Source organism: Phaethon lepturus, unplaced genomic scaffold, assembly GCF_000687285.1.
Source record: "Phaethon lepturus isolate BGI_N335 unplaced genomic scaffold, ASM68728v1 scaffold24501, whole genome shotgun sequence".
Lineage (NCBI taxonomy): Eukaryota > Metazoa > Chordata > Aves > Phaethontiformes > Phaethontidae > Phaethon > Phaethon lepturus.
The window spans coordinates 45,560-70,236 of record NW_010517339.1 but is presented as its reverse complement, the minus strand read 5'-3'; the positions used below and the strand labels follow the sequence as shown (position 1 = coordinate 70,236).

General features: G+C 44.6%; 1 protein-coding gene across 1 annotated transcript in view; it reads left to right on the top strand.

Annotated features, from left to right (window-relative positions):
• NFATC2 (nuclear factor of activated T-cells, cytoplasmic, calcineurin-dependent 2) overlaps positions 1 to 24,677 on the top strand; it is a gene marked incomplete at its 3' end in the record, with an annotated part of 55,724 nt that overhangs the window by 19,079 nt on the left and 11,968 nt on the right. Inside the window, exons 4-6 of the mRNA XM_010296372.1 lie at positions 480 to 682; positions 2,825 to 2,997; positions 13,531 to 13,671. Coding sequence (XP_010294674.1) covers positions 480 to 682; positions 2,825 to 2,997; positions 13,531 to 13,671 — 517 coding nt within the window. The remainder of the gene's footprint in view (positions 1 to 479; positions 683 to 2,824; positions 2,998 to 13,530; positions 13,672 to 24,677) is intronic.

Sequence of the window (24,677 nt, the reverse complement as noted above, 5' to 3'; positions counted from 1 at the left end):
CTGCTGAGAGGAAGCAGGAAGTGCTGCCCAAGGTGTGGGGAGTCAGCTCCGCATTGCAGTTTTATCCACCCCACAGAAAAAAATCATTTGAACCTCACTTAGGAATCAGTCACTGCAAATTAAACAAGTGTACTCAAAAATGTACCTTTTGAGGGGATTTATCAGTCTGGTTTGGAGACAACCAACAAATTTCTGGTAAATGGAGAGCTTGTCTGGAATTTTTTCTTCTTGGTGTATTTAGTATTATAACCATTAATTACATGTTTTCCATCAGCTCTCTTCCCTATGTATCACAGACTCCAGCAAATACTCTTAAGAGGATGTCTGTTCCTGAGAGTAGAAAAGAGTCTGTACTACACGTATCTTTATGTCTATAAATATCTCCATATCTGTATATATGTCTGTAGATCTATTTGGTTTCCTGACATGAAGGCGTTGCAAGCCTTGTGTGTGATAATAGATTTTTAATGTCTTGCCAGCTTCACGGTTACATGGAGAACAAACCCTTGGGTCTTCAGATCTTCATTGGGACAGCAGATGAACGGATACTTAAACCTCATGCTTTCTATCAAGTCCATCGCATTACGGGAAAAACTGTCACCACCACCAGCTATGAAAAAATCATTGGCAACACCAAAGTTTTAGAGATCCCATTGGAACCCAAAAACAACATGAAAGCAACGTAAGCATATTTCTTTTTATTAGCAAAGTTGACGAGGATTATATTGGCATGTGAAGTTCTTTCTCCTGTGGAAAGGAGTCACTTAAATGAATAACGATGTCTGCTCTGGAGGGACTCCCCTTTCTGAAGCGTCAGGATGATATATGAGTGTAAGACCCTTTTTGCAAAAGCATGAGCAGCAGTTACAAGCACCTGGGTTAAACCTGCTTAAAGAGTTACCATCCATCAGCTGACTGTGCAGGCTCTTTACCCCCATTGCCACGGTGACTATATTGTAATCATCTGTCATCTTCAAAGTCAGAACGGTTTTGTCAGGCACTAAGGAAAATGAGAATTGATTCTCAAGTCCTTATGCTGCAGTGATGCAATGAGAAGCAAGGAGCAGTAGACAGCGGAGGAAAGGTGTACGGTTCATTTTACAACATTTAGTGGAACAGAAAACATCTCTCCTGAACTCAGCCAAGTGCTCTGGCCATGAAATTGCACTCTCTTGTTGTAATAGGTTAACAGAAAAGCAAGTACAGGCACATCTTTTCTGTATTACTCCTTCCAGTTTTATGGAGGCAGAGGGATGAAGTGGGCACCAGTCTGAAACTTCAGGCTTGAATGTGTGCCAGGCAGCATGAGAGTGATTGCTCTGCAGAGGGAAGAGCTGTATCTCCATCCTTCAGAGGATACTGACAAAGCTGGCAGAGCAGCTATGTTTTTAAGCCCCCCTACTTCATCGCAAAATCCACATTCTTTCTTCATATATCTTTTTTCAGAAAATATACCTCATTCCTCCCTTTCCTTCAAGCCTCTCCTTCCCTCTGCACCCAAGGAGATAAATAAACATCCACATCTCAAACTCGAGCAGCCAAGTGCTGAATGGAACATGACTGTCTGTTCCTAACAAGTAACCCTGGAGTAATAAACCCCTGCACACGTGCAATAGTAAGGAACAGTGTGGGTGTAGGAAACAGCTTGGGGTTTATGCCTCCCAAAATGTGATTTTAATTCCTAACAAAAGAAGAAAGATTATATGTTTTTAAAACTGATATGAAAATGGATTGGCAGTAGCTGTCTAACAACAGTGCACCCTCTGAGGACTATTGCTGAGGTGAAGATCTCAGATTCTGTAAATACTAATTGGCACATTCTTTTAATGTAGACAGGGATGTTTGCTAGGTTACACTGGACTCTTAAGAAGTTAACCTCCACTTACACCAATATTAAGTTGCAGCAGTGGTTTAAGCAATCCTAATCCTTTCATTGCTGCTCATCCTGCTCCCTGCATCCTCTCTGTGCAGGGACACAGTGAATGGGAACAGAGAACCATTTTTTGCGCTGCTAGGCTATTGCCTTGGCTGGGAGCAACATCCCAGGGCTTTGGAGGATGACAAGGTGACTTTGGGCCAGGGCTGGAGAGCCCAGTTTTCTCAGAAGGACCCTACCTTGTCCAAAAGAAGGGGAGAGCAGTTTGCTTCCTGCTTTGGAGTTGAATTCAATGCGTGCCCGTACAAACTGTGGGGAAAACGTGCCTGGATGGTGCATGCAATTAGCTGGTTCAACTGCTGTGATTCCCCGTGGAGCTGAACTAATCTGCCCGCGCGCAGGCAATAGCTGCTGCACAGTCTCTGGGCACTGAGCTGTTTGGAAAGCTGGTGGCGGAGGCTTTAATGCTCTCTAGCTCGCGGAGGGCTCCGGCACAGCCTCGGCTTATTGCCTGCCCCAGGGTGCACTTCTCGTTCTGGTTCACTCTCCCTGCCCCGGGGGGCCAGCCCGGGCGCTGCCACGTGCACTCTTGTGCTTAGCACAGGAGGGAAATAAGACTCAGGGTTATAACGTTTGGAGAGCGGCTTCGGCTGTCCCCAGGACAAAGGCCACCCCCAGCCCTTGGCTGGGACGTGCCTGGGGCACGCTGAGCCACCGGGTCCAGGCTCTTTGGGGAGGGGCCCAGCAGCATCCCTCACTCGCTGCGTCTGGGATTTCTTCCCCTGTAACTGCTGAAGCGGCAATATCTAGATCCTAAGCAGAACAAGTATTTGGAGCTGCTCTTAACCCGGAGATCAAAGCAAAACAGCTTAATCCTCTTGACTGTCACCTATTTCCAAGCTGTTTGAGAGCAGAAATGTGAAGTCAAATGGCATGTGTGTTTGGCAGCATTGACTGTGCGGGGATTTTGAAGCTGAGGAATGCAGACATCGAGCTGCGCAAGGGAGAGACGGATATTGGCAGGAAGAACACCCGTGTCCGGCTTGTCTTCCGCGTGCACATCCCGGAGTCCAACGGCAGGATCATTTCTCTGCAAGCAGCATCAAACCCCATTGAATGCTGTAAGTATCCGCTGAGATTTGCGCCTTCTCTGTCTCTTGCAATGATTGTCTTGTCCCTCTGCTTCAGGCTGGCACTGAGGGGAAAAAACCCGTCGTGCTCAGATAGGCAAATGCAAGGTGCTCTGCTCTTCCAGCGCTGGCTGGGTCTGTGCCGCCCTTTGAGTGGCCTGCGGCTCTTACCTATATGCACTCCTTTTCCTGAAACAAGCTTTGTCAGCAGGTGGCTCTTCACGGTGCTTAGAGCTTGCGAGGACAGCGATGGACTTTGGGGCTTTTGCAAATTTTATTTATTAGTGTGTTGCTGCTGGATCTTTCTGGCTAGCAGGTCTTTTCTGGGAGCAGGGAGCCAGTGTGTGTGTACATATAGGGGCGTATATACATTGTCCCTGTTTGCGCATGAGCATGCAAGCTGCCTGCCTTCCTGGGAATGGTTTTATTTTGAGTGGAGGCACAACCAGAACTTGTTATCCACAAGGTGGTTGGAGGTTTTGAGTTCAAACCTGGGCCAGATCCTAGCACTGTGACCAGTCCTGTCTGCTGACAGAGTGAGCGCAGTCCTCTGATATGAGCTGTGGCAGGAACACAACTGAAAGGGAGAAACGGGTTTGATGTTGAGGCTCGGGTGCGTCCTGGTTATGTTTTTTTCTAGCTGTTGATGCTAAGGGGTGTGCAGCTCAGGAGGCTGCAGCTGAAGCAGGGAAAGCCCGGGTTGCTCTGGTATTCCCCTGAGGGACAGAAGACAACTTGCGGTTTTGGCTTCTGGGGGGCAAATCCTGCAAGTGTGTAAGCTGAGAAACTTGCACCTCCCACTCATTTTAACGTCCTGGATCCTGAGAAAGAGAGGCCTCTGATGAGGTGCCCCCGTGTCGCAGTCATTTCTGGAAGGGCTCCACCCACTTTGCTGGTTCATGTGCATCCTGTGATGCTTTTTGTTGGTAAATGCTGCCTTTTCAGCGGTTTGGGGATTTCACAAATACATAATGAACAGTTTTCCTCTCCCTTTGCTGAATGACTCACCCCTTTAGCAGAATCTGTCTTGCCATAAGTCATGTGAAGAAAGTCATTGAAGAGTTTCTCATGTGTGAGTTTTATTTATTGGGATACAGGCTTTACTTAAATAACAACTGCTTAGAATAGGAGAGGTGTCAATTTTGTGTGGGAAATCAAGAGAAATTGTGACTAGTGAATTATTGATGGCAACTTTGAAAAAAAAACAGTAGAAATGAATAAACAAGGCAGGGCTAAGGAGAGGGTGATGGATACGTGTGATCTCTTGGCAGCGGTTGTGAGAAGATACCAACTATCAGAGCATTTTAGGCAGCTGAATGAAGTCTCTGGGCACTGTGATGGGAAGGGACAATAGTGGGAGTAGCCACCACCTTTCTGCATAGGAAATGGTTACGATCTTTTATGGGACCAGATGGCTGAAAGAATAGTGGCCTCCACCCCAAACGTGTCCCTGCTGAAACAAAGGCCCATTTGCTAAAGGAAACGTTCAGCAAACTGCAGCTTCAGTGGATAGGAGGGGAATTGCAGCAAAGGATCACCTGGCCGCTCCTTCAATTTCTTTTCCAAGTGGAAACAGCCCATTCCTGCCTGCAATGGGGAGCTACTCAGGTGAGGAAACTCCATGTGTGACTTGTACATCCACTGCACAGAAAAAACAAGCACGAGCCCAGAGCAGAGGGTGGATGGTCCCCGGGTCATGTAGCGAGCCCTGCAGAGAACACCCCACTTACTTGCTTTGCCTGTAGGAGAGTTTGTGTATCTCTTTCAGAAAGAGTCAGGCATTTGTAAGACCCTTCCACAATTGCACATTGTATTTGTGCCCATCATGAAAGAGCGTTCAAGCAGAAGTCCGGTCATGGTTTACAGAATAAGATCACATTTTTCTGAATTATATGTGCACACCTAATTTGCCTGTGCAATGCCTGCTATTTGCAAGGCTTGTTTAAGATGTCTAGGCATTTATTCTGAGATGTGTTTGCTTTGATGAGTCTTGGGGGCATAAAAAAGCCAACAGTGGAGATACCAGTATAAGTGGATTATTTTTATGTTTTTTATGATTAAAATGTGAAAATGTTGGCTGCATAGCAGACAGGAGAGCTCCTACAAAATAAAAATAAAAGTATTTGTTCCTCAAGAAAAAAAAAGTTTTATTTTTGGAATACTGGATATAATGCCAATTTGGAGAGATATGTTAAGGACTGTGCTTTTCTGAACTCATGGAAGCAGAGTACAAAGTGATGTGGAGTAATAAGCCTCTTCCATTTAGAACGTATGTTGCATATTTAACAATGTGTTTGCTTTTCAGTAGCACTTCCTGGTTTCAGACCAGTTCTGGGAAGATGGTTAAAAACTTTAGTTGGTTCAGCCAGCATTAGTAATGCAGACTAAATCACACTAGAGATGGTAATCTCAGTTTCTCCCAGACAGTCCGCACATGTTGCAGAGCTCACAGTCTCAGGTAAGCTCAGGTGCCCTGCTGAGAAGAGGCACGTTGGGGCTCCCTGACATTTTCTCCTTGTGTCCCACCTCCCACCCACACACCAAGTGTGCTGCTCCTCTTTTTTTCTTTTGTTTGCTTTTCATTTTCTTTGACATGGCCACCTGGGAACCCTTATCCTCAGGGACTGTCCCGTAAGATCTCTCCTGTCTGGTAGCTGTTAATAATATCCCGCCAGGAAAGCCTTAGTAAGTAGCAGCTTTCAGATAACCAGCCATTTCCCTACCAGTGGGGTTCCCCTGAGAGCACTGTTGCTACCAACAGAATATCCGAGTGTTCTCCTCAGCAGAAGCCGATCCTGGCTAAAAACTCCCACTGGTGTCAGCAGATCATTAGCTGCAATGAAGCAAGAACTGTGAAGTATCTGCTTTTCATGGGGCAATTTGATTCCACCTCGTCTGTGTCACATTCAGCACTTGACAGGTTTTAGGAGGGGATTTCACAGGTTCAAAGCATCATCCGGAGCAAGTTCCTCCCCAGGCAGCTGTGTGGGAGGACCAAGGAGGTGATACGTTGTTAAATGATCAGTTATGCTTCGAAATGCACCTCATATCCAGACAAGCCTGCACATTCAGCACCTTGCAGCTTTTTTCTTCTGTTGCCTGTTGATTTGTTCTGAAGCCACTGAGCAGGCAAAGGCATTTGAAAACCCTCTGATAATTGTAGCAACAGGCCATCACTTACTTAGGGATAAAAAGCCACTGTCTTGTAGATGTGGTGCTAGAAAGGTGAGAAAAATCCCTTCTCCTGGTGGTGCTCCACGCTGAGTCTGTGAAATAGCAGCAAGTTCCATAGGTGCTACGTGAGGTGTCCCTGGGACCCACAGCCGACAGGTCCGTGCCGCAGCACGCGCAGAGCCCGGCTCCCTGCCTGTGCCCCTCTGCACACCTCGGAGCTGGTAGTCGTGCTGCGGTTGTGCGTGCCCAAATGTCCATCCCTGCCTGTGCAGGTCTGTGTTTTAGGCACAGGCATAAACCAGCCCGTGTAGGTGAGCTCTTGCTGGGCCAGGCAGGGCTATCACAGAGCTGTTTTCACAGAATGTGGTGAAATTACAGGCGCGAAGGGTTACTGAGTTAACTTGTCCCTTCAAACACAGCCATAACCAAGGGCTTTGGTATTGGCAGACCTAATCATCATTCTCAAACCGTTCAGGCAATTTCTGTAGCATTAGTTCTGTTCATTTGCTTTGATTTACCTTTCGCTATGAGCTGAAACTCATTTCTTGGAGAATGATCGACCTCTGGAGTCGTTTCTACTCCTTGGCTGAAACATCCATGGAGCAGAGAAGGAGCAGCATTGAAGAGAGATCAGAGTAGCACCTGCGAGGCAGCTTGTTTTACTCCATGCTGTTGGCAACCAAAACTGCTTTATGCAAGTATTTGCAAGATGTAAGTGTTCGGAGTACCAGTCACGCTGTGTCACAGCTTTTATTCTAATGGATCCTAGTTAAACCATCCCAAAGTGTCTCACAGTTCTTGTTTCATATAATCCATGTTTGCTGATACCAAGCTGTGCTCATGAATCCCTTAAAATGCAAACGATTGCACTTGGCATGAGAGGGGGAGTCTAAAATCTTGTTCTTATAATAGATATTCCGAGGTGGTAAAAAACACAACAAACAAAACATTACTAAAGAACTGTGTGTCCATCTGAGAATTTAAATAGTTTCTATTATTGACCGTATTTTGTTCCACTAAATTGGGTCAAATATCTTATTTCCCTTTAATCAATTTCCCTGGAAGTTTCCTTTATTTTTCTCTCCTTCTAGTAGATTTTCCCATCTCAGACAATCTGAGCCTATGATATGTGACACATTAATAACTACAGGGGAAAGAGCTAGTCATGTAAAAGAATGTTGTCTTGGCAAACCAGCGAGTGCTTTTCCTCGGCCGGGAACTGTGCTGGTTGGAATACAATGGCAGGCAAGAAGGAACACTAGTTTATTGAGATGAAAAAGCAGAAACGAGTGATCTCTTTGCACCAGAGAGATACCCATTGGCAAGTTTAACCATAACGATGATTATTATAAGAGTAGCAAGGTTTCCAGTTGAATTAAAGGAATTTTTTTCCCCCTTTCATTTCAATTTTAAGACAAATCAAGCAGCTGACACAAAAACTGGTGCTTTTTCTGAAGTAAAATTTTTCTCTCTCCTAAAGCACAGAATTTAAAAGCTAATTCTGGCAAGATTTGCCACTTTTAATGTGCAATCAAAAGATTTCAGTCTGGAAAGTCTGAGTCAGACAGAAGGAAAATGCCCGCCCTTTTTGCAGGCTGCAAGCTTTGCTATGAGGATAAACTCGTGTTTACTTTTTGTCTTTGCAACACCACTGTTGATAAAAGCAAGCACCCCAGTGTCCTACAGAGAGCGTGGATTTCTGAGCATAATTTAAGCTCAGCAGATCTCCTCCACAAGGGATTAAAGGGAAATGCTGTGCATACCCGCAGACATGATCAACAGAGAAGTGAACCGAGGCTATGGTTTTCCTGTCATTAATCACACGCTGGTTTGGTGAGCTGGCTGCAGTTCATAGAAAGTATCATACTATCTGACACTGCTGCCATCAGTGCTTGCCACTCCTCCTTCGCAAGGACATGATAAAATAAATTATCTGCAGAGAAAGAGGTGGAGAAAAGCCCTCTATTTTTGGTGCTTTTTTCTTGGATGGCTCTGCACAAACTCCTGATTAAGTCTTGCTGGCAACAAATTGGAAACTGTTGTCATTCATACCAGGTTCTTCTTTTCATAGTATATAGATCACATTCCCAAGGTTTCCCATCTAATCATGAGGGTTGGAAATTTGCTTTATTTACTTGATTCTCACTTAGCCTCCCACTGGCCCATACTCCTACCAGGAGGTAATTCATCCCATCCCTCCAGTTAGAAGATTGCTGCTCTCTAGGGTGCCTTACTGATGTCTACCTGCCTGCTAGAGATGTCTTCTGCCCTTGGTCCTCCCCTGGCTCACATACTGCAGCTCCCCAGCCTCTGCCTCTCCTCCCACGAAAGAGCTCAGGGTACTTCAGCGTGTGATGGACAGCATCAAAGTCTCTCGGGACATTAATGCATTGGATAAGCATTGGGCATAGGAGTTCTGCTGCTATCAATCCTACCACAGGCAGGCAGCTCGTGGTAAATAAACACAGTGTGACAGGAGAAATGAAATATTTACTTTGGCTCATTAAGGTTTGCACTGAGGTGGAAGAATTAATCCCACAACAAACTACACCTCTGCCTTCTAGGGTTCAGGATTTTTTTTAGCATCAGACACCCAGCTCTATCTGCTCTTCTCAAATCCAACAGTGGCTGGAGCCAAGAGCCTTTGGGGGTTTGGTAAGACATGTCAGTAGTGGTGAGTCACAGCTTGAAGGCTTCCAGCAAGCTGGGGTGAGCTGAGGCTGTCCTGGGCAGGGTAAGGATGGGGGGATGTCCAAAGAGGGACCTGGACGTTTGGCCAGGGGAGACTGTTGCATTGGGGATGCAGGTTGTGACCCCACCTTTTTTAAGTATCCACATTTTTTGGTTTATTTGGCTTGTGATGGCAATTAGAGGTAATTAGAGGTAATGCTAGCTTTGTCTTCACCGAGCTGCAGGTGACCCTCCTTGTGATCACCCAGGGTAAGGTCTCTCCTGAACTGTGGTCAGCTATGGGGACAACAGGTAAACCTAAGCTCTGGATCAAGAGTTGCAGGTGTCAGGAAGAGAGCGTGGAGCAGATTTCATTCTAGCAGTTACTCTTTGGCCTCTGTTTATGCAGGCGTTTGCACAGAGGTCTCCAGCCACTCTGCAGAAGCACTGAGATAGTGTGCTGATAGACGGAGGCCGTAGAGTATCTCCGCTGTGGAAGTGACGGCCAGACCCACACTGCTCTGAGCGGAGTTCACAAGCCCGTTCCTCCCAAGAGGCAGATCACATTTAGTGTTTTTGCTTTGCCTACATTACCCAACCCAGCCCTCACTATTATTGCATATGCAGGGAGGGAGCTTGCCGAGACGGTTCCTCTCCGGAGGCTGTTAAGAGACATTTAGCTTCAGTTAAGACTCCTCATAAAACGAGTCAGCTTTTGTGTAAGTCAAGGCAGTGCTTGGAAGCCCTCCAAGCCGGTGGAAGGAAACACGATGCTCAGGCAGGGCCAGAACTGCTCATCCCGGGAGATGCTGCAGGAGGAGCACTGATGGGGAGGGCTGGGCGGCATGGAGAGGAACGGGCTCTCAGGTGGAGCTGGGATCCCCTAAGGAGCACAGTAGGGAATAGATCTGAATTTGTCACTTTGAACCTGCTAGCAGCAATGGGCAACACTCTCCTGGGGGAGATTGGGAGCCACAACAGACTTACCCTGGTGATCAGTTGTCTCAAAGTATCCCTTTTTTTCCTAAGAAACCAAATAGCCTTTCTGCTGAAAAAGGAACGGTTAGGGATGCTGTGGGCAGGTGGGGAAGCAAGAAACGCCTTCGCCCTGCCTTGGCACGCTTCCTTACGGTCAGGCTTGTGCATCTCCTGTGGAGCATTCAGCCTGCCGGCCCAGAGGTTCAGGTCGTGTTAACCTTTCCTCCACCTGCTGGCATAGGGAAGGGGATAAAGGCTCACCCCCCGAGAAGCACCCTGTGCCCCTGGGACGGGTGCACGTGAGCCCGGGTGGGCTGTGGGCAGCAGCAGGCCTGCTGAGCGGCGCGGGCAGGGCAGGCAGCAGAGGGGCTGCCTCCCCCCCGGGCTGGAGGTGGTGCAGCGCTCCGAGACAGCAGCTCCCTTTCTCTCTTGTGTTGCTGCGTGCATTGTATTTCTTGGCACCACGCATCCATGACATCTTGATTTGCAGACAGTCAAATAAAATAGAAAAATAATGTCCCCTGTTAATAGGTTGACACACTGCTTTAGGCCAAGTGTGAGTATTTCTATAGCATTTGCTTTGCTGCCTTATGTCAGTAACTGTTGCTATTGAAAGTAAACACCCCAACTGGTTAAGTCAACAGCGTTTTGTTTATTCAAAGCTCATAAACTCCAGTAGCTGTAGGTCACTTTATGAAGTGCCAGCCCCTGGGGGAAGAAAGGGAATAGTGAGAAATTATTGCATGCAGTCCACCCATCACGAACCTTAGAGGAAGGGGATTTATTGGCAATTAATATTTCTTGCAGAGGAAAAAAAAGTAATCCTATTGAGGCAGCTCCACACTGAGCCTTGAGCCTCCTTGCTGGTGGAAATGCGGTATGGGGTGAAACCTTCTTATAGGCCTGGGTAAAAAAAAGATCTTGGAAAATGAAAAGTGGTTTTTTTTTGAGAAAAGGGTTTGCAAACCACCTAGTGGTTGGAGAAAAACGCAGGCAAAACGGGGCAGAGGAAACCTGGCACTCCAGGAACTCCAGGAACACTCCTGTGTTCCTCCACCTTTCCTTTTAGCATATCTGCACTGAGAAACTCAGCTGAAACACTTCCAAATGGTATTCTGCTGCACATATAAAGCACACATGGGTTTTGTACACCTATAGGCGTGATCAAGTCTGGGTCAGGGCGAAAGCAGTTTTGGAGATGCCTGTAGCTTGCTCGTGCTGTAGCCGTGCCAGAACATAGCTCTGCATCAGCCCGGCTGCTGCTGGCTGTGGGGCCGTGGCAGCACGGAGCTGCATCGGGGGGCCCACGGAACACCTCTGCCCATCGCAGGCTTCCAGGCAGCACTGCTGAGGCCACCCCAGCTCGGCTGAGGATAGCAGAAGGTTTTTTGGCATTTTCTAAGAACCAGGATGCACATTCCCGATGAACCGGCTGTCCGCCCCAGCTCCCTGGTAGGTCACAGCGTACACAAACATTGTGCTCTATGGAAGTTGGACAGAGGCTTGGTCTTCGGCAGTGATTTCCAACTTGCTGAGATCCAAATGTAATTAAGATGAGTCAGACGGTTATTTCCAGGCTGAAATTTGTCCTTCCTCATCCTGAAAAAGCTTTGAGAACCACTGATCTGTGGCATGTCAGGTACAAAGCTCTTTATTAACACACTGAAGTCTGAAGGAGATATAGGTTAATCTGGAATTTTGATGATTTGGGATGCTTTGGAAGTGAAATTTAAGGATTCAATAGGAATAAACAGTGTCCGAGGCAAAGCTTAAACATATTTTCTCTTGACTATTGTAGACATGGTTTTGGTGATTGCTATTTACTCTTAAGTTTTTGAAGTTACAAATCTGTCTTTGTGATGAGTCCAATTATGAACTCATCAAAAATTTGAGTATTTGGGGAAAGGAGTTAATGATACAGCCATGTGAAAGAAATTAGCAGCTTCTGTGAAAATAATCTGAATATATATTCTTAATTGGCAGTATTTTAGCCCAGCTGTTGTTATATATTTGAAGGGAACAATGAGTCATAAGGTTGTTTTAAATAGACTTTAAAAAATGCCTCTCAAACGGCACAAGAAAGTTATAAATATTCAATTATCTGTATTTTTAACAAGAGCAAAAACTGTGTGTCATGACTGGCAGAAAGTGTTCAGCTGAGCTTGTCCTTGCTAGAAAAGTTGCTCCCCTCTTCTACAGACACCTGCCTGAAAGGTTTAATGCTTGTGTTTTCCCACCAAATACTCTAGCATTTTCTTCATGTGGTGAGAGAATCTGTATAGCTCTCACCACAGCCAAGAGCTGTTGGGTCTTCGGCTTTCTGAAGGTTGCACAGCAGTAAAAGGGTGCCGGGACCAGGTCACCGAAAGCACAGCCTTGCCTGTGTGCAAGTGGAGGGCCGATGCTGAACATATAGTATAATATCTCCTTATTTTTGGCTTAGCAGCGAATGGTGTTCAGTGAAGGGAAGACACAAGTGCTCAGGGTCTCTTGGGAGCAAGCTCTTTGTCAGAGAAAGTTAAAATCCAGCCAAGGCAGCTGTTACATAGATGAGCGGCATCCTCTAGAGGCCTTTCCAGTTGGGGTGGATGAATCTGGAGGAGTTTGAGTGGAGGTCATGAACTCGCAGTTCACCAGACCCAAACTGCTGCCCACCTGGTCTGGTCACAGGGAAGCTCATGATATTTTCCAGCTGTCTGCATTGCAGAGAACAATTCTCACATCTTCACTTTCTTCGGCTCCTGCCGCTTGTTAGGAAACAGTTTGAATGGGCTTGCAGGGATGGTGACCAGGATTCTCCAAAGCTTTTCTGACCATGCAAATCGCTGTTTTAATGGGATGAGAGGAAAGTAGGTGGAGAGATGGTGCTATCCTGGTTTTCTGGCTGGGGAAAGAGACCAATAACTTGCCCAAGTCAGCCTCCAAGTTCGTGGCCAAGAGCAGTAAAGACCTTAGAAATCCTTGATCACGTACATGCCCATCTAGATTCCACCCTACGTTTTCTTTCCTTGCCTTTTATAATCAAATTCAGTTTGCAGCACAGGGCCTTGATCCTCAGATGTTCAGGCCTCTGCAAAACATGCTTGCAAAAAGCCCAGGCTGCAGCAGAGTCCCAGTGTGACCCCACCTGCCCGCCGACACAAACACGGCTTTGTGATTGCCCCTCTTGTTGTGTGCACAGGGCTTGGTGCCTGCACACGGAGACAGTGCTTTTATTGGCAAATGGACTGTTCCATGCCCAGCATAGTCCCTGTTCTGTAGGAGGCAGTGGGCTTTTGTAGAAGAGGTTTATTTTTATTTTCTTTCTGAAGGAATTCAGTGTTATTCAGTGGAATCCTCTCTGCAGGTGGAATTTTTGGGCTCCAGGGCTGTAGTGTGCCGGCACTTGAAAATTTGGCCATTTATTTGGAAACAGACATGGGCAAGTTCCAACTCATTCATCCAAGCTGTCCTTTCTCAAGGACAAGGAGTAAGGCCAGCACAGCTGAAACACTGCAGCCAGCTCCTGAATGTTTCCAAATAAAATGCCTTGAGTAAGTTTATTTTTCCCTCTCAAACCTAAATTTAGCACCCTGGAGAAGCTGCTTTGGCAGTCAATGGATGGTAACGATGACAAGATCGATCTGTGGATAGTTCTGGGAAGATTTGGAAAGTCCTGGTAAAACAGAGTTGGTTTCATTCATGTCTGAAATTTGTCCACAGCCCAAAGGTCTGCTCATGAACTTCCGATGGTTGAAAGACAAGATATTGATAGCTGCCTTGTTTATGGAGGACAACAGATGATCCTGACTGGACAAAATTTCACAGCAGAGTCCAAGGTGGTGTTCACAGAGAAAACATCAGGTAAGGCAGGTTTTTTTCTAACTTTCCCTAATGGGATAAGGCAAATCTGTTGTGCTGTTGTGTCTTATGGTCTCATCCTAAGATTTGTGCTCATGAGTGACTCTACTCGAGTGAGTGATCCCATTCAAGTTCATGAAAGTAAAACCAAATTGCTTGACTTAACCATGTGAGTAAAATCAGTCTTGGGAGCAAATGTTTCTGTTATTGGTTCATCAGAATACAGACACTGGGAATCAGCATGCACAGGGTATGTTATCAGAGAAATGGGATGACCATTGCATGTTCCTCTATGCTTGTTCAATCTCATGTTTAGTGAACGCTACTGCAGACATCATAATTGAAATGAACATTTTTTTGTTAATGTGAACTACAGGCAAAGATTGTGTTTTCTTCTCTTCAAAAGTCTGTGGGGGAAAATGTGCATAATGGGTATCTTTATATCAAAGTAATATTATCTTTATACAGATATTGAGATACAAGAATACATCGCTTCATCTTTCATATTTTTTCAGATATTTTTATATAGGCCTAGCAAAACAAATCAATTCAAAGTGAAAAGCCCCTTGTTACAGCCCAATGCTACTTTTTTCCAGTAGAGCTGCTGCTTTTAAAACATGTTTTGCCAAAGTTTTCAGGTAATCTTGCTAGCTTTTGAGCAACCATGAAGGGGGAATGGGTGGCAGATTGTTGGTTCTCTCTGTTCTTTTCATCTTGTTTATTTATTTGCTTGACTTGTAAAGAGCCAGTACAAGATGGTCCCAAACCCTGACTGGTGTTGGATGAATATAAATAAATAATAGGAATAAAGAGTGATTACTGGGAGTTATTTAGTTGCCTAGCATCACCTTTACTGCCTTTTCTGAGCTCTCTGTATTGTGTTTTCATAATGGCATGCTATAATAAACATCACTTGTTTTCTAACTCAAAGAATACCTGACCCCAGAAAATATGCTTAACATGATCTAATGGATAAGGTGGGCAGCAGAAATACAGGTTTTCTTGTTTACAGGAGGAAACGCAAACAAATGCATTCTGCTGTAGTTAGTTACCTGTTTTTTTCAGAGCTGAATTGTTTCTTTTCTAATATCATATGCATGCAAGCATTTAATCTCACCTCACTAAGCAGTATGTGTATTTTATTGGATTTTCTAAGGCTTTTGCAATGGGACATTGTTTCTTTGTAAATGGTCTGGACTTTTTTAACTTACCCTTCATTAGGCTTGATTTTTGTATTCTAAACACGGTGCTCTGCAAGGGTAATAACAGTGTCCAGGGATCAAAAAAGCACTTTGCAAATGTGAAGTGCCAGACTCTGCCATCCTTCACTCCCATTGATTTCAGCGAGACAAAGGACTCTGCAGTATGAAAAAGCATCAGCCTGTTTTATGTAAACTTTGTGTTCCCTTTGTGCTGTTAAGAAAATGTGTTGCTTCTAAGTTTTCTGTCAGTAAACTAAGGTAGAGGCAGCTTAAGCAATATATCCAGTGACTTGTAAGGCATTTAAGAAATTGCGTCGCCCAAGTGAACAGCATGAGCATGATTTATGGGGTAATGCCCTTCACAAAAAGTAAGAATCGAGCCAAAAATTAATGTATGCGGGCATCAGCTGGTGACACGGGGGGTGGGAAATCATGCTGTGGGTCCCAATTTCTTCCCACACCACCAGCAAGCCATGCTGTTTTACAAGAATGCAAAGCTCTGGGCCTCCAAGCTGGGAAGGTTCAGATAAGCCTGTGCAGTCAGAGCAATTTTCTTGGCACCCTGTATTTCCTTTTAAGCCCGCGTGTTAATTCCTTCCCACTGTGCTGCCACTGTTCCGTCAATGTCAGCGAATCGTGAAGGTGCATGGGAACATGCTTGGCAGCCGGCTGTGGTACCTGTCCCAAGAATGTTTTGCAGTAACTAAAGGAGATGATACACTAAAAGGAGGTAGCTCTTAATGCCATTTCGAGGAAACATCCAAAACGCCCTGCCCCGTTTCCATATAAGAGCAGAGAAGGCTCTGGCTGGAATAGATGTTAGAAAGTAAAAAGAACAACAACATTTTCCACACTAAATCTAAAGCTTTTCTTCACTGCTGGGGAAACTGCATTTTTAAAATTTCTTCTTATTTTACCTCGGGTAGTGGAGAGGCATGACTTATCCCAGCGGCAGTGCCCAGTCTGGAGCAGGGATTTGCATGCTGGTGTTCCACATCCTGCCTCCCCCACCGCCCCTCGGCCTCTGCAGGCAGTCTCAGTCTTCTGGACTTCAAATAAGTGATTGGCAGAGGGGGAATTTAGAGGATGGGAGACCCGCAGTCAAATCTTTGGTCTGAATCTTTGGTCAGTTTAGTTTGCGGTGGGTTATCTGGGGGACTCTGCTCCGTGCTGAAGACGAGCTAGTTCTCTGTGTATCCATGCACTGTTTTATAATGCAGCAATACCTCTTACAGATATGCCCTGAAGTGCTTTTAAGTGAAGATTACTTTCTTTCATAGGTATATTTTAAGGTGAGGAAGGTTAAGAAGCTGAGCTGGATATGCAAATCGTGCAGGGGCTGATCGGATTCTGGCTGACTGCAGTAGCTTGAGAATTAAACATTTGTGCTTCGTTTGTCAGAGGTTAATGAGTGTCCCAGCTTGCCTGAAAATTAGGATCTTATGCACCTGTGACTTTCAGCTTCCGTCATTATACACTGTAGACAATTTTATTTATCACTATCATGGCCATGCTTAGTTGTCGTTGCATTAGGCTGCATGAACACACAACAAAAAGGCCCGTTTCTGCATCCCAGTTTATCAATCAGAAATGTCACTGGGTAGAAGGAGGAGGTGGGTCCTATGCTCGCCTCCGGGAGCTCGCTCGCTGCAGATCCGATCTGCACGGCACCTTGCAAAGAGCACTGATAAGCTGCTCAGAAGCAAAGCAGGCCACAATAAACATGCCGGTGGGTGGACAGTGCAGCGCTGGTGTGACCCCGTCATTGTTGCGCCGTCTTCCAGAGCGCGACGCTGCCCCGGGGAGCCTGCGAAAGAATCACACCTTTGTGAAGGCAGGAAGATGCACCAGCTCGCAGGGGAAACATGGTTTTCTTTGAGTTTCATTTTAACAGCTCAGAAGCCTTGCCTGTGCTAGCAACTGGTATTTGACTTCCCACTTTTGCCACCAGTTTTAGGTCTACTAGTAATGACAAGGGTGAGAGCAGCAGTAGCTTTTGGTGGGTCATACTCTGTAGAGCTCGTTGACTTGACTCGTTTGTCCAGTGTTTAAGATGAGAGTAGCAAAACTCTTTTTTTCCCCAAAAATCTTGTGCAGGTATCTTTGTGCAGTGAGAGATTCTCCTGTTAATTGTTTCATAGACTCCAAAATCTGTGTGTACTGGATCAGAGTTCTGCAATGCAGCATGTGCTGAGAAGGTGGCAGTCAGTGTGCCTTACAAAACTGAGGAAACTGCTGTTGGGGCTCACAATTGTGAATGAGGTTTTATCCCTCAGGTGGACACTCAAAACCTATTTCAATTCCCTCTGGATCTTGGAGGGAATTCTTCACTCACTACTAGCAACGCAGAGAAATGTAGAACTGTTCATATTTGTGACCGAAATACAACATGCTTCTAAGAACAATAATGAACAGTTTTTACTTCTCTGTTACACAACACTACAGATATGTAGATTTTTCCCTAGAAATAGCTGGAAAATAAAGAATATTCCCCAAATTATGCTGGGATGTCATTATGAAAATAACTGCCTTGTTGTATTACGCAAACTACAAACTATTGCAATGAGCTCGCCAATGAGAAGTCTGTGAAAGTCTCTCATTTTAAGCTTGCGACGGGAAATGGTAGCAGGAAGCGAACCGAAGGGGCTGGAGCTCAGTGCTCTGTGTGCGAGCAAGGGGATGCAGTACTTGCGTTTGAAATGCTGATGCATAAATAGCATTCATTTTCTTAACGATAAGGTTTACCGACGTGCAAGCATTATAGTTTTGAGTTCTTTTTAAGGTTATCTCTTCCTGATGAAAGACTGTGATCTGTATCTGCTGTAAGCCAGGGGAATTTATGAATTCAGTAGAGTCAGTCCAGCACACAAAAGCAGAGTTTGGCTGATGGAGTTTTAAGATCTGAACTCAGGGACACATAACTGAGCCCAACTAAATAAAAATAGGTCGGGGGAAGCAACTAGATCTGTACAGACAGAAATTTTTGAAGAGCGTGTATTCTTTTAATTTTGATCTGGAAGAGAGAGCTTGAAAAGCAGTCTTATGGCTACCAAGGATTTGGAATATGCTAAAGGTCCAGGGTGTTAGTGTTTGGTTGGGGCACAGATCTTGCAATGCAGTTAAAAAAAGAAAAGGTTTGGAATTCCCCTTTTATTTGTTTTAATTGTCATGTAATAATTTGCATGTCAGATGTTGGTTGCATTGTGTTTACTCCCATTTGTGTACTGGTTACTGCTGCTCTGCTGTGAGTGATAGAGAAGTTTCATGTTTCTCTGGGAGAAAAGTGCAAATGGACTGTGCTTTCCCCTGCCAAACTCTTATGGTGGCCACATGGACATCATGAATCATCGCTAGGACAATGTGGGTGGTGGAGGAACAACCCAAATAGAAAGCGTACGTCTTTGGACTAGATCCACCATAAATCTTTCAATTTGGCCATGCAGTGTAAAGAGAGGAGGTGGTGCTCTCTGTGCCCTTTGAACTGATGCAGCTGTCAAGGCCTCTGAAGCGTGGACACTCAAAGTCCATTTGACAAAAATAAATCTTTCCAGCTCTAGATTCAAGCAATGGAGTTCTAGTTTCTTTTTCCCTTGAGTTTCTGCATGTCTGTCACCTCAGTGCTGTTTTCGTGACAGTGGTTTCTTAGGATGCTAATAAGTAGAGCAGGTGAGCTTGAACATACTTGAATGTCTGCTGGTTTCAGGAGAGCTCACCACAGGACAGGATGAGGACCATTGTCTTCAGTGTGGTGGTGGCGAGTTGAGGCTTTCATTTGCACGGTGCCTGCCCAAAGTGCTGCGTCTGAATGGAGGCACTTGCCTCCGTGCCCCAGAAACGAACCAGAGAGCCCATGCTAGTGCCCAAGATAGCAAGACCCACTAGCCTTTCTTCTTCCCTCCCTCTCATTGATCTTGTACTTCCTCTGGCTCCATCCTGTACACCCTTTGGCATACCTGGCAGCTCTACTAAAATACCTGAGATACGATTCACAGAGTTTGTTGCTTCAGGTACGGCAGTAGCATCCATGTCTTCATACAGCAGGAGCAGCATCACGTTGCCTGAGGTGTGCATCAGGCCTCCAACCTGTGCCCGTCCTGTCTGAGGCTGGGGGCTCTCTGCTCCTCGCATATATATTTACGTGTTGCTCTCAGTCGGGGATCACTGTAGGAGATGGGCGCTCATTGTGCACCCAGCTGTGCTCTCTGCAGTGGCTCGTGTGCTCAGAAGCACCCGTGGCCGCATGTATCTGTTTTATCCCAATATACTAACTTATATCCCTTACAATGGCTTGCCTGTCACTGGAATAACAATAATGTTAATAACTACTCTGATGATAGCTGTACTACTTCACAGTGTCTCTCTGATTTCTAGCAATTCTTCACACTCTTAACACATCTCTCCTTGCAGACGTGCTTTATTTTAACTCTGGGCAAATAATTCATTTCTTTGAAACATATTGCTTTCACTTTTAGAAGCAAACAAGCAGGCTCTAGAATGATTTTGCTCTCAAACTTGCACTTTTCAGTATTCCTGCTCCATCACAAGCTAGAAAATAAGCACGGCAGTGCTTTCTGGTTTTGGAATTTCCACTTTCTGGAAGAAGTCTTGTTTATAAAGCACAATGATGCTATCAATCTTCCTGTACCTCTCCCTGCAAAAGTTAAAAGGAAATCACAGCTGCCTAGAAAGGTTTTTTTTTTTATTCACAGCTTATAGCTGGCGACAGTGATGATTTGTTAAATATATATATATTTAGATGTAGTTAAAATGCACAATAGATTTAAAAAATATAGAAAATTAAGAACTTACGGTTTCTTACATCTGTCCCTTCTGTCCTGCAGCTGCAGCAAGAACTCAGTACTTTTGGCTGTTTGGGCATGGGACTTGCTTAGGACAAGCAGCCAGAGAGTTCAGTGAGATGGGGTAAATCCTTTGTTAGCGGGGTGTGGGACTCCTCAGCAGTCCGTCCTGGAGCAATGAACCACTATACACTGCCAGGCCACAACGGGAAGAATGGGGCAGCCTTGACAAGCAAGGAGTTAAAAGGGGTGATATTTTACTTTGAGCTGAAGCTCCTGGGGAGGCTGAGTCCACAGTAAATGTTGCCCCAGACTGGTGAATCCGGAGGCACATACTGGCTGACATTTTATCATAAGTAAAGTCACTATTGCAAGTGCTCCTCTATGCAGTAGATGCCTTTTACAGCCCATGTGTGTTGTAATTGTATAAGTTGATATATATCTGCTCAAAATCAGCCGAATGACTTGAAACGTGAAACGGTCTTCTGGCCAGGACAATTCACTATAGAAAACTGTGATGGGATGGCGTTATGGCATGTATAATGTGAACAGAAGGTGGCTTGTGTATTGGTTTTGATGATAGCGAGGAACCAGGGCTGCGGATCATGGTGTTTTGTGGGAGATGTGAAAGGAAATTATAAGACTGTCTACAGCAGTGTTCCCCTTTTCTGTTGTGTCAAGTCTGAAATCTCTCACCGTGCCCCAAACAGGGAACTAAATGCCTGTTAGTAGTCTGACAGTTTCATGAATGATCAAAAAACTCCCAGGGAATGCAAAAAATAGCAAACGATTTGCAGCAATTATCTCTTTGAACTTAATGGTGCAAAATGAATGATGCAATTTTCTCAAGCAAATTAAAGATAAAAAAGACACCAACATTTTTTTAAAAAACTTTCATTTTTTCCCCAGATTCATCCAAAAGAAATGTTTGCCATCTGACCCTGGTACATAACTTTAAATAATTAACACAAACTCCAAGCTCTAGTTCTCTCACTGAATTTCTAAATTACCGAACTGGAATAGAGGGTTTAAGTTATGGTAAATTGAGAGGAATGGGACATATCTTAGAACTAGGATCATAACTCAGTTCAGTCACAGACACAATCTACTGCTGGACATGCATTACAATATAGGTTTTTAAGTTATCTTAACATGAGACAAAAGCCCAGCTCTGGAGAAAAAAACCCAAACTATTGTTTGTTTTTTTTAAATGGTAAAGGCTAAGAAAGAAAGCACGAATATCTGGGAATAGTTACAGAGTTAGCAAAACTGAGAGCCGTACTGTAATCTTAAATGATTCAATTTGTTTGCAACATGTGAGGTTCAACAGAGAGTATATGAAATACATTTGCTATCTTGCTATTTTCTTGATCATTTAGAAAGAGCACACAAGCACTAGCACTTTCTGTGCTTCACGCAGTCTGTGGCTGGAGTCCAGCGTTTAAAGCTGGATACACATCTTCTCCACTCTAAATCTGCAGAGCAATGGGATAAACCTGGGGAATAAATTGGAGATGTCTCTGTTGGGAGGCCCACTTGATTTTTGCATTAGCTAAAGGTGATTAACCTGCCAGGTTAATGCGCCTTCCTCATGCCTTGCAGTGCACCAAAGTAAGGTGGCTGCAAAGTGGAGCACAGGGCCTGCTTGGGAGTTCTCTCTGCAAAAAAAGTCAGAACTGGGGAGAATCAGGGAGGTTTTGTTCTCTTTAGGTTTCTGTTTTGTTTGTTCTTTCTAAGTAGAAGAGGAAGGCGTCTCAGCAGATCTCATCATTTGTGAACACTGAAGGGTAACAGATATTAATGGGGAGGATTAGAGTTTGCACTTTTTTGCTGTGCAAGTTAGAAAGTTTCAGGGTAAATGGGACACCTTCTGCTTGTCCTTGCTGTTAGAGCTGATGAAAACCCAGCAGACCTTCCTCCCCACGGGTTTACCCCCTGGCTGAAATGTGTTGCCTGCTCCAGGTGTTCTTGTAGTCTCACGGGGCTATTGTCAGACATTAAACTGGGGATCCCAGAAAAACACTGCAAAACAGGAAAAAATCTAAGGATCACACACACAAAAATGCAAAAGAGTGTGGCTGCAGAAACGGAGTTGCCATAGCTGTTAGAGACTCAGCGAGACAGGGTGGAATCCAGTGTTTTGGAAGGTTTCCCCGTATGACACAAGATTTTGGAATTTTACAGCTGGTAAATCCTTATTAACACAGGCAGCCACTGCTGGCCTGCATTCCCTGGCTCACTGTTTACTATGGGGGCGCCTAGTGGAAGTATGCCTGGTCCTGATTATTCAGCTTTGCATCTTAATTGTTTAAACAGAATATTAAAAAATAATAGTAATTTTTGGAATAAACAAAAGGCAGAGAGACAAGCTCCCATCACCTGTTGACAGAAAATTGATCATGTAAGAAGCTGGCATGGAGAGTGGAATTCCCTATTCTCCCACTTAGTCATCGCATCCTGGTGTGACTCATTTTATTACATGGAGGTTCCCAGTGGTTTTATTTTGAGAGGAGCTTTTGTTTTATAATTTATACACACACACACACACACGTATAATCTTAAAAAAACAACAAATCTATTTTGATGAATTGGCATAAGGAATAATTTGGAAGAGCTCAAATGACAGACTGCCCCTGCTGCTTCACTACTCAACTACTGTATTTATGTTTTATTTTAGCGTGAATTGAATTCCTCAACAATAGATGGGGAGAAATCTCCTCTAGACTTGTTCTCACTGTGCAAAATGTCAGATTTGGGGCTGGGCTGGATGGTGGATGACTAATCCTTTGGCCTTTTACCTCCCAGACCTTGACTTGTATCTTTGGCCCTGGTGACTCAAACTTATGTCCTCAGTGAAACGAAGGCACTGGCCTCAGCTCATCATAAACAGAGATTCATTAATTGCAGTGGGCAGTCTTGCTTCAGAAAGAAAAAGAAAACTATGGAAATCAAACTCAGTGAAAAATTCAATAGCTCTACTTTTGTGAGTTTTAAATTCATTCATGCTGTATTTGCTCTAAAGTTTGAAAACTATTCTGAAGTAAAAACTTAGGAGGAGACAACTGCTTAGGACTAGATGCTGAGCAACCTTGCACTGACATGAAGCAGAATAACTTCCCAGCTGAAATCAGAATTTGTCCCCGAAAAGAGCAGCAGAGACTTTGTGTGAGTTTTCCCCTGCCCATAAGGTTTCCGCATCCCAGAAGTTGCGTCTGTTCTGCTGGAAAGCATTCATTGTTGTTTGCTTTGTTCTTGGGGTAGCTCTAAAAAACCTTGATTGTTTTCCAGAGATGCCTGCCATCTGCTGATAAAAGCTGACAGAGATAATCGTTGTGCTTTTTTGGAAGACCTTCCAAGAAACACAGTGAATAGGGACAATTCATTGCAAGCCCAAAGGGAGCTCTGCAGAAATGTCTTGTCGGGGCAGCTGTCCCACTAGCTACCAGGCTCAGTTTCTTTGGGGAACTAGTGTGGTTTGCTGCCTGGGAAAAAGGTAACAGGTTGTTCATTAAGTAATTTGTGTAATGCTTGACTGAAAAGCCAATGTATATTTTCAAGGATAAAATCACATGCAGGCACAGAATCATATACAGGATTGGCACAATAGTATACTTAGTCTCCAACTGGAGAGAACTGCAAAGAAAATTTCCTGAACCTCTCAGTCCATCAGTCATGCTTGTTCAAATAAAGCAGTAAGTTTGTTTCTCCGCTAGTTACTGACCCCAAAGTCATGAGTAAGGGATCGTGAATAATGTGTAAAGGCTGTAACTGGTTCAGAAAACCTTTAATTGGCTAATTAAAAAAAGCCCTATAAGGGGCTGCAGAGAATCACCCAAAATGTTCCTAATGCAGACTGACGTTTTGATTTTCCCCAAAGTTTGAAAGCAAGACTTTTGGTATGATCACAGTTTGAGTTAGAGAGGGTAGAATTACTTTCTTCCAACAACTCATTCATTCCTCCAGAGAGTGCTGACACAATCAGATCTCTCATCAGGGTTTAATGCTAAGTCTCATAGCCCTGAAACAGCACAAAAATCTCTATTTCCTGAACATTTCACTGACCTGTGGTGTTAAAGACTTGCCAACTAAGACAAACCATTAAATGAGCAGGGAACCACAACAGTAAAAATACTGCATGAGGCAGCCATGGCTGGTAAGACCTCAGGGTCTAAATCCAAAAATATTTTATCATCTCTAGTGGAACTACTGCTCTTTTCAGAGGCGTAGATTGAATTCCACATAGTGGAGGTAGAATTTGAGACACACCACACACGTGGACCTGGCACCAAGTACCCATGTGATCCACGCATGTACTGGGACATCCCTGCAGTGCTCTGGCTGGCATGTATTGCTGTCAGGACAGCCCAGCACCGAATGCGACTCGCAGAGCACATGTTCTCTCCATCTGTGTGCTCACACGCTTACGGTACTTCAGCAAAAATGATGCCGTTGCTCTTTTGCAGTTTTCTTACTTCTCCACTGTTGGAGCAGGTTTAATTATACGCTATAAACAGCTATCTCTATTTGTAGGCTTTAGATTAAGTTATTAGTCAAGCTGAGGCTTAATCTTCTTGGTTTGCAAGCAGGGAGGGGACCAGTCATTTGTCCTGTTTGTGGCATGACAGAATTACAGGGTAATTAAGGCCAGAAGGGACCTCAGGAGGTCATTGAGCCTGACCTCCCGCTCCGAACAAAATGAGTCTGTAGTGTTTAGGCACCACCTGGGCTGCAACACTGGCACTGGAGAAAAGGGCCTCCATCAGCGTACCCAGGTCATGGCGCATGTTTTGTACTGGGGGCTGTGCTCTACCGTCGTATCAGCATTATGGTTTTTAGCACATCCTTACAATAAAAATCCCATTTTTGCTGATGACTTTCTTCAGACATACACTTTAATTTCCTCTTAAAAAAATTCTCATTTATGCACATTCTAAAGATGATAAATATGTTGACAGTTTGCTGCAAGTTTTCTCTGTTCAAAATTTCCTGAATTGCCCTACAGGTGGGC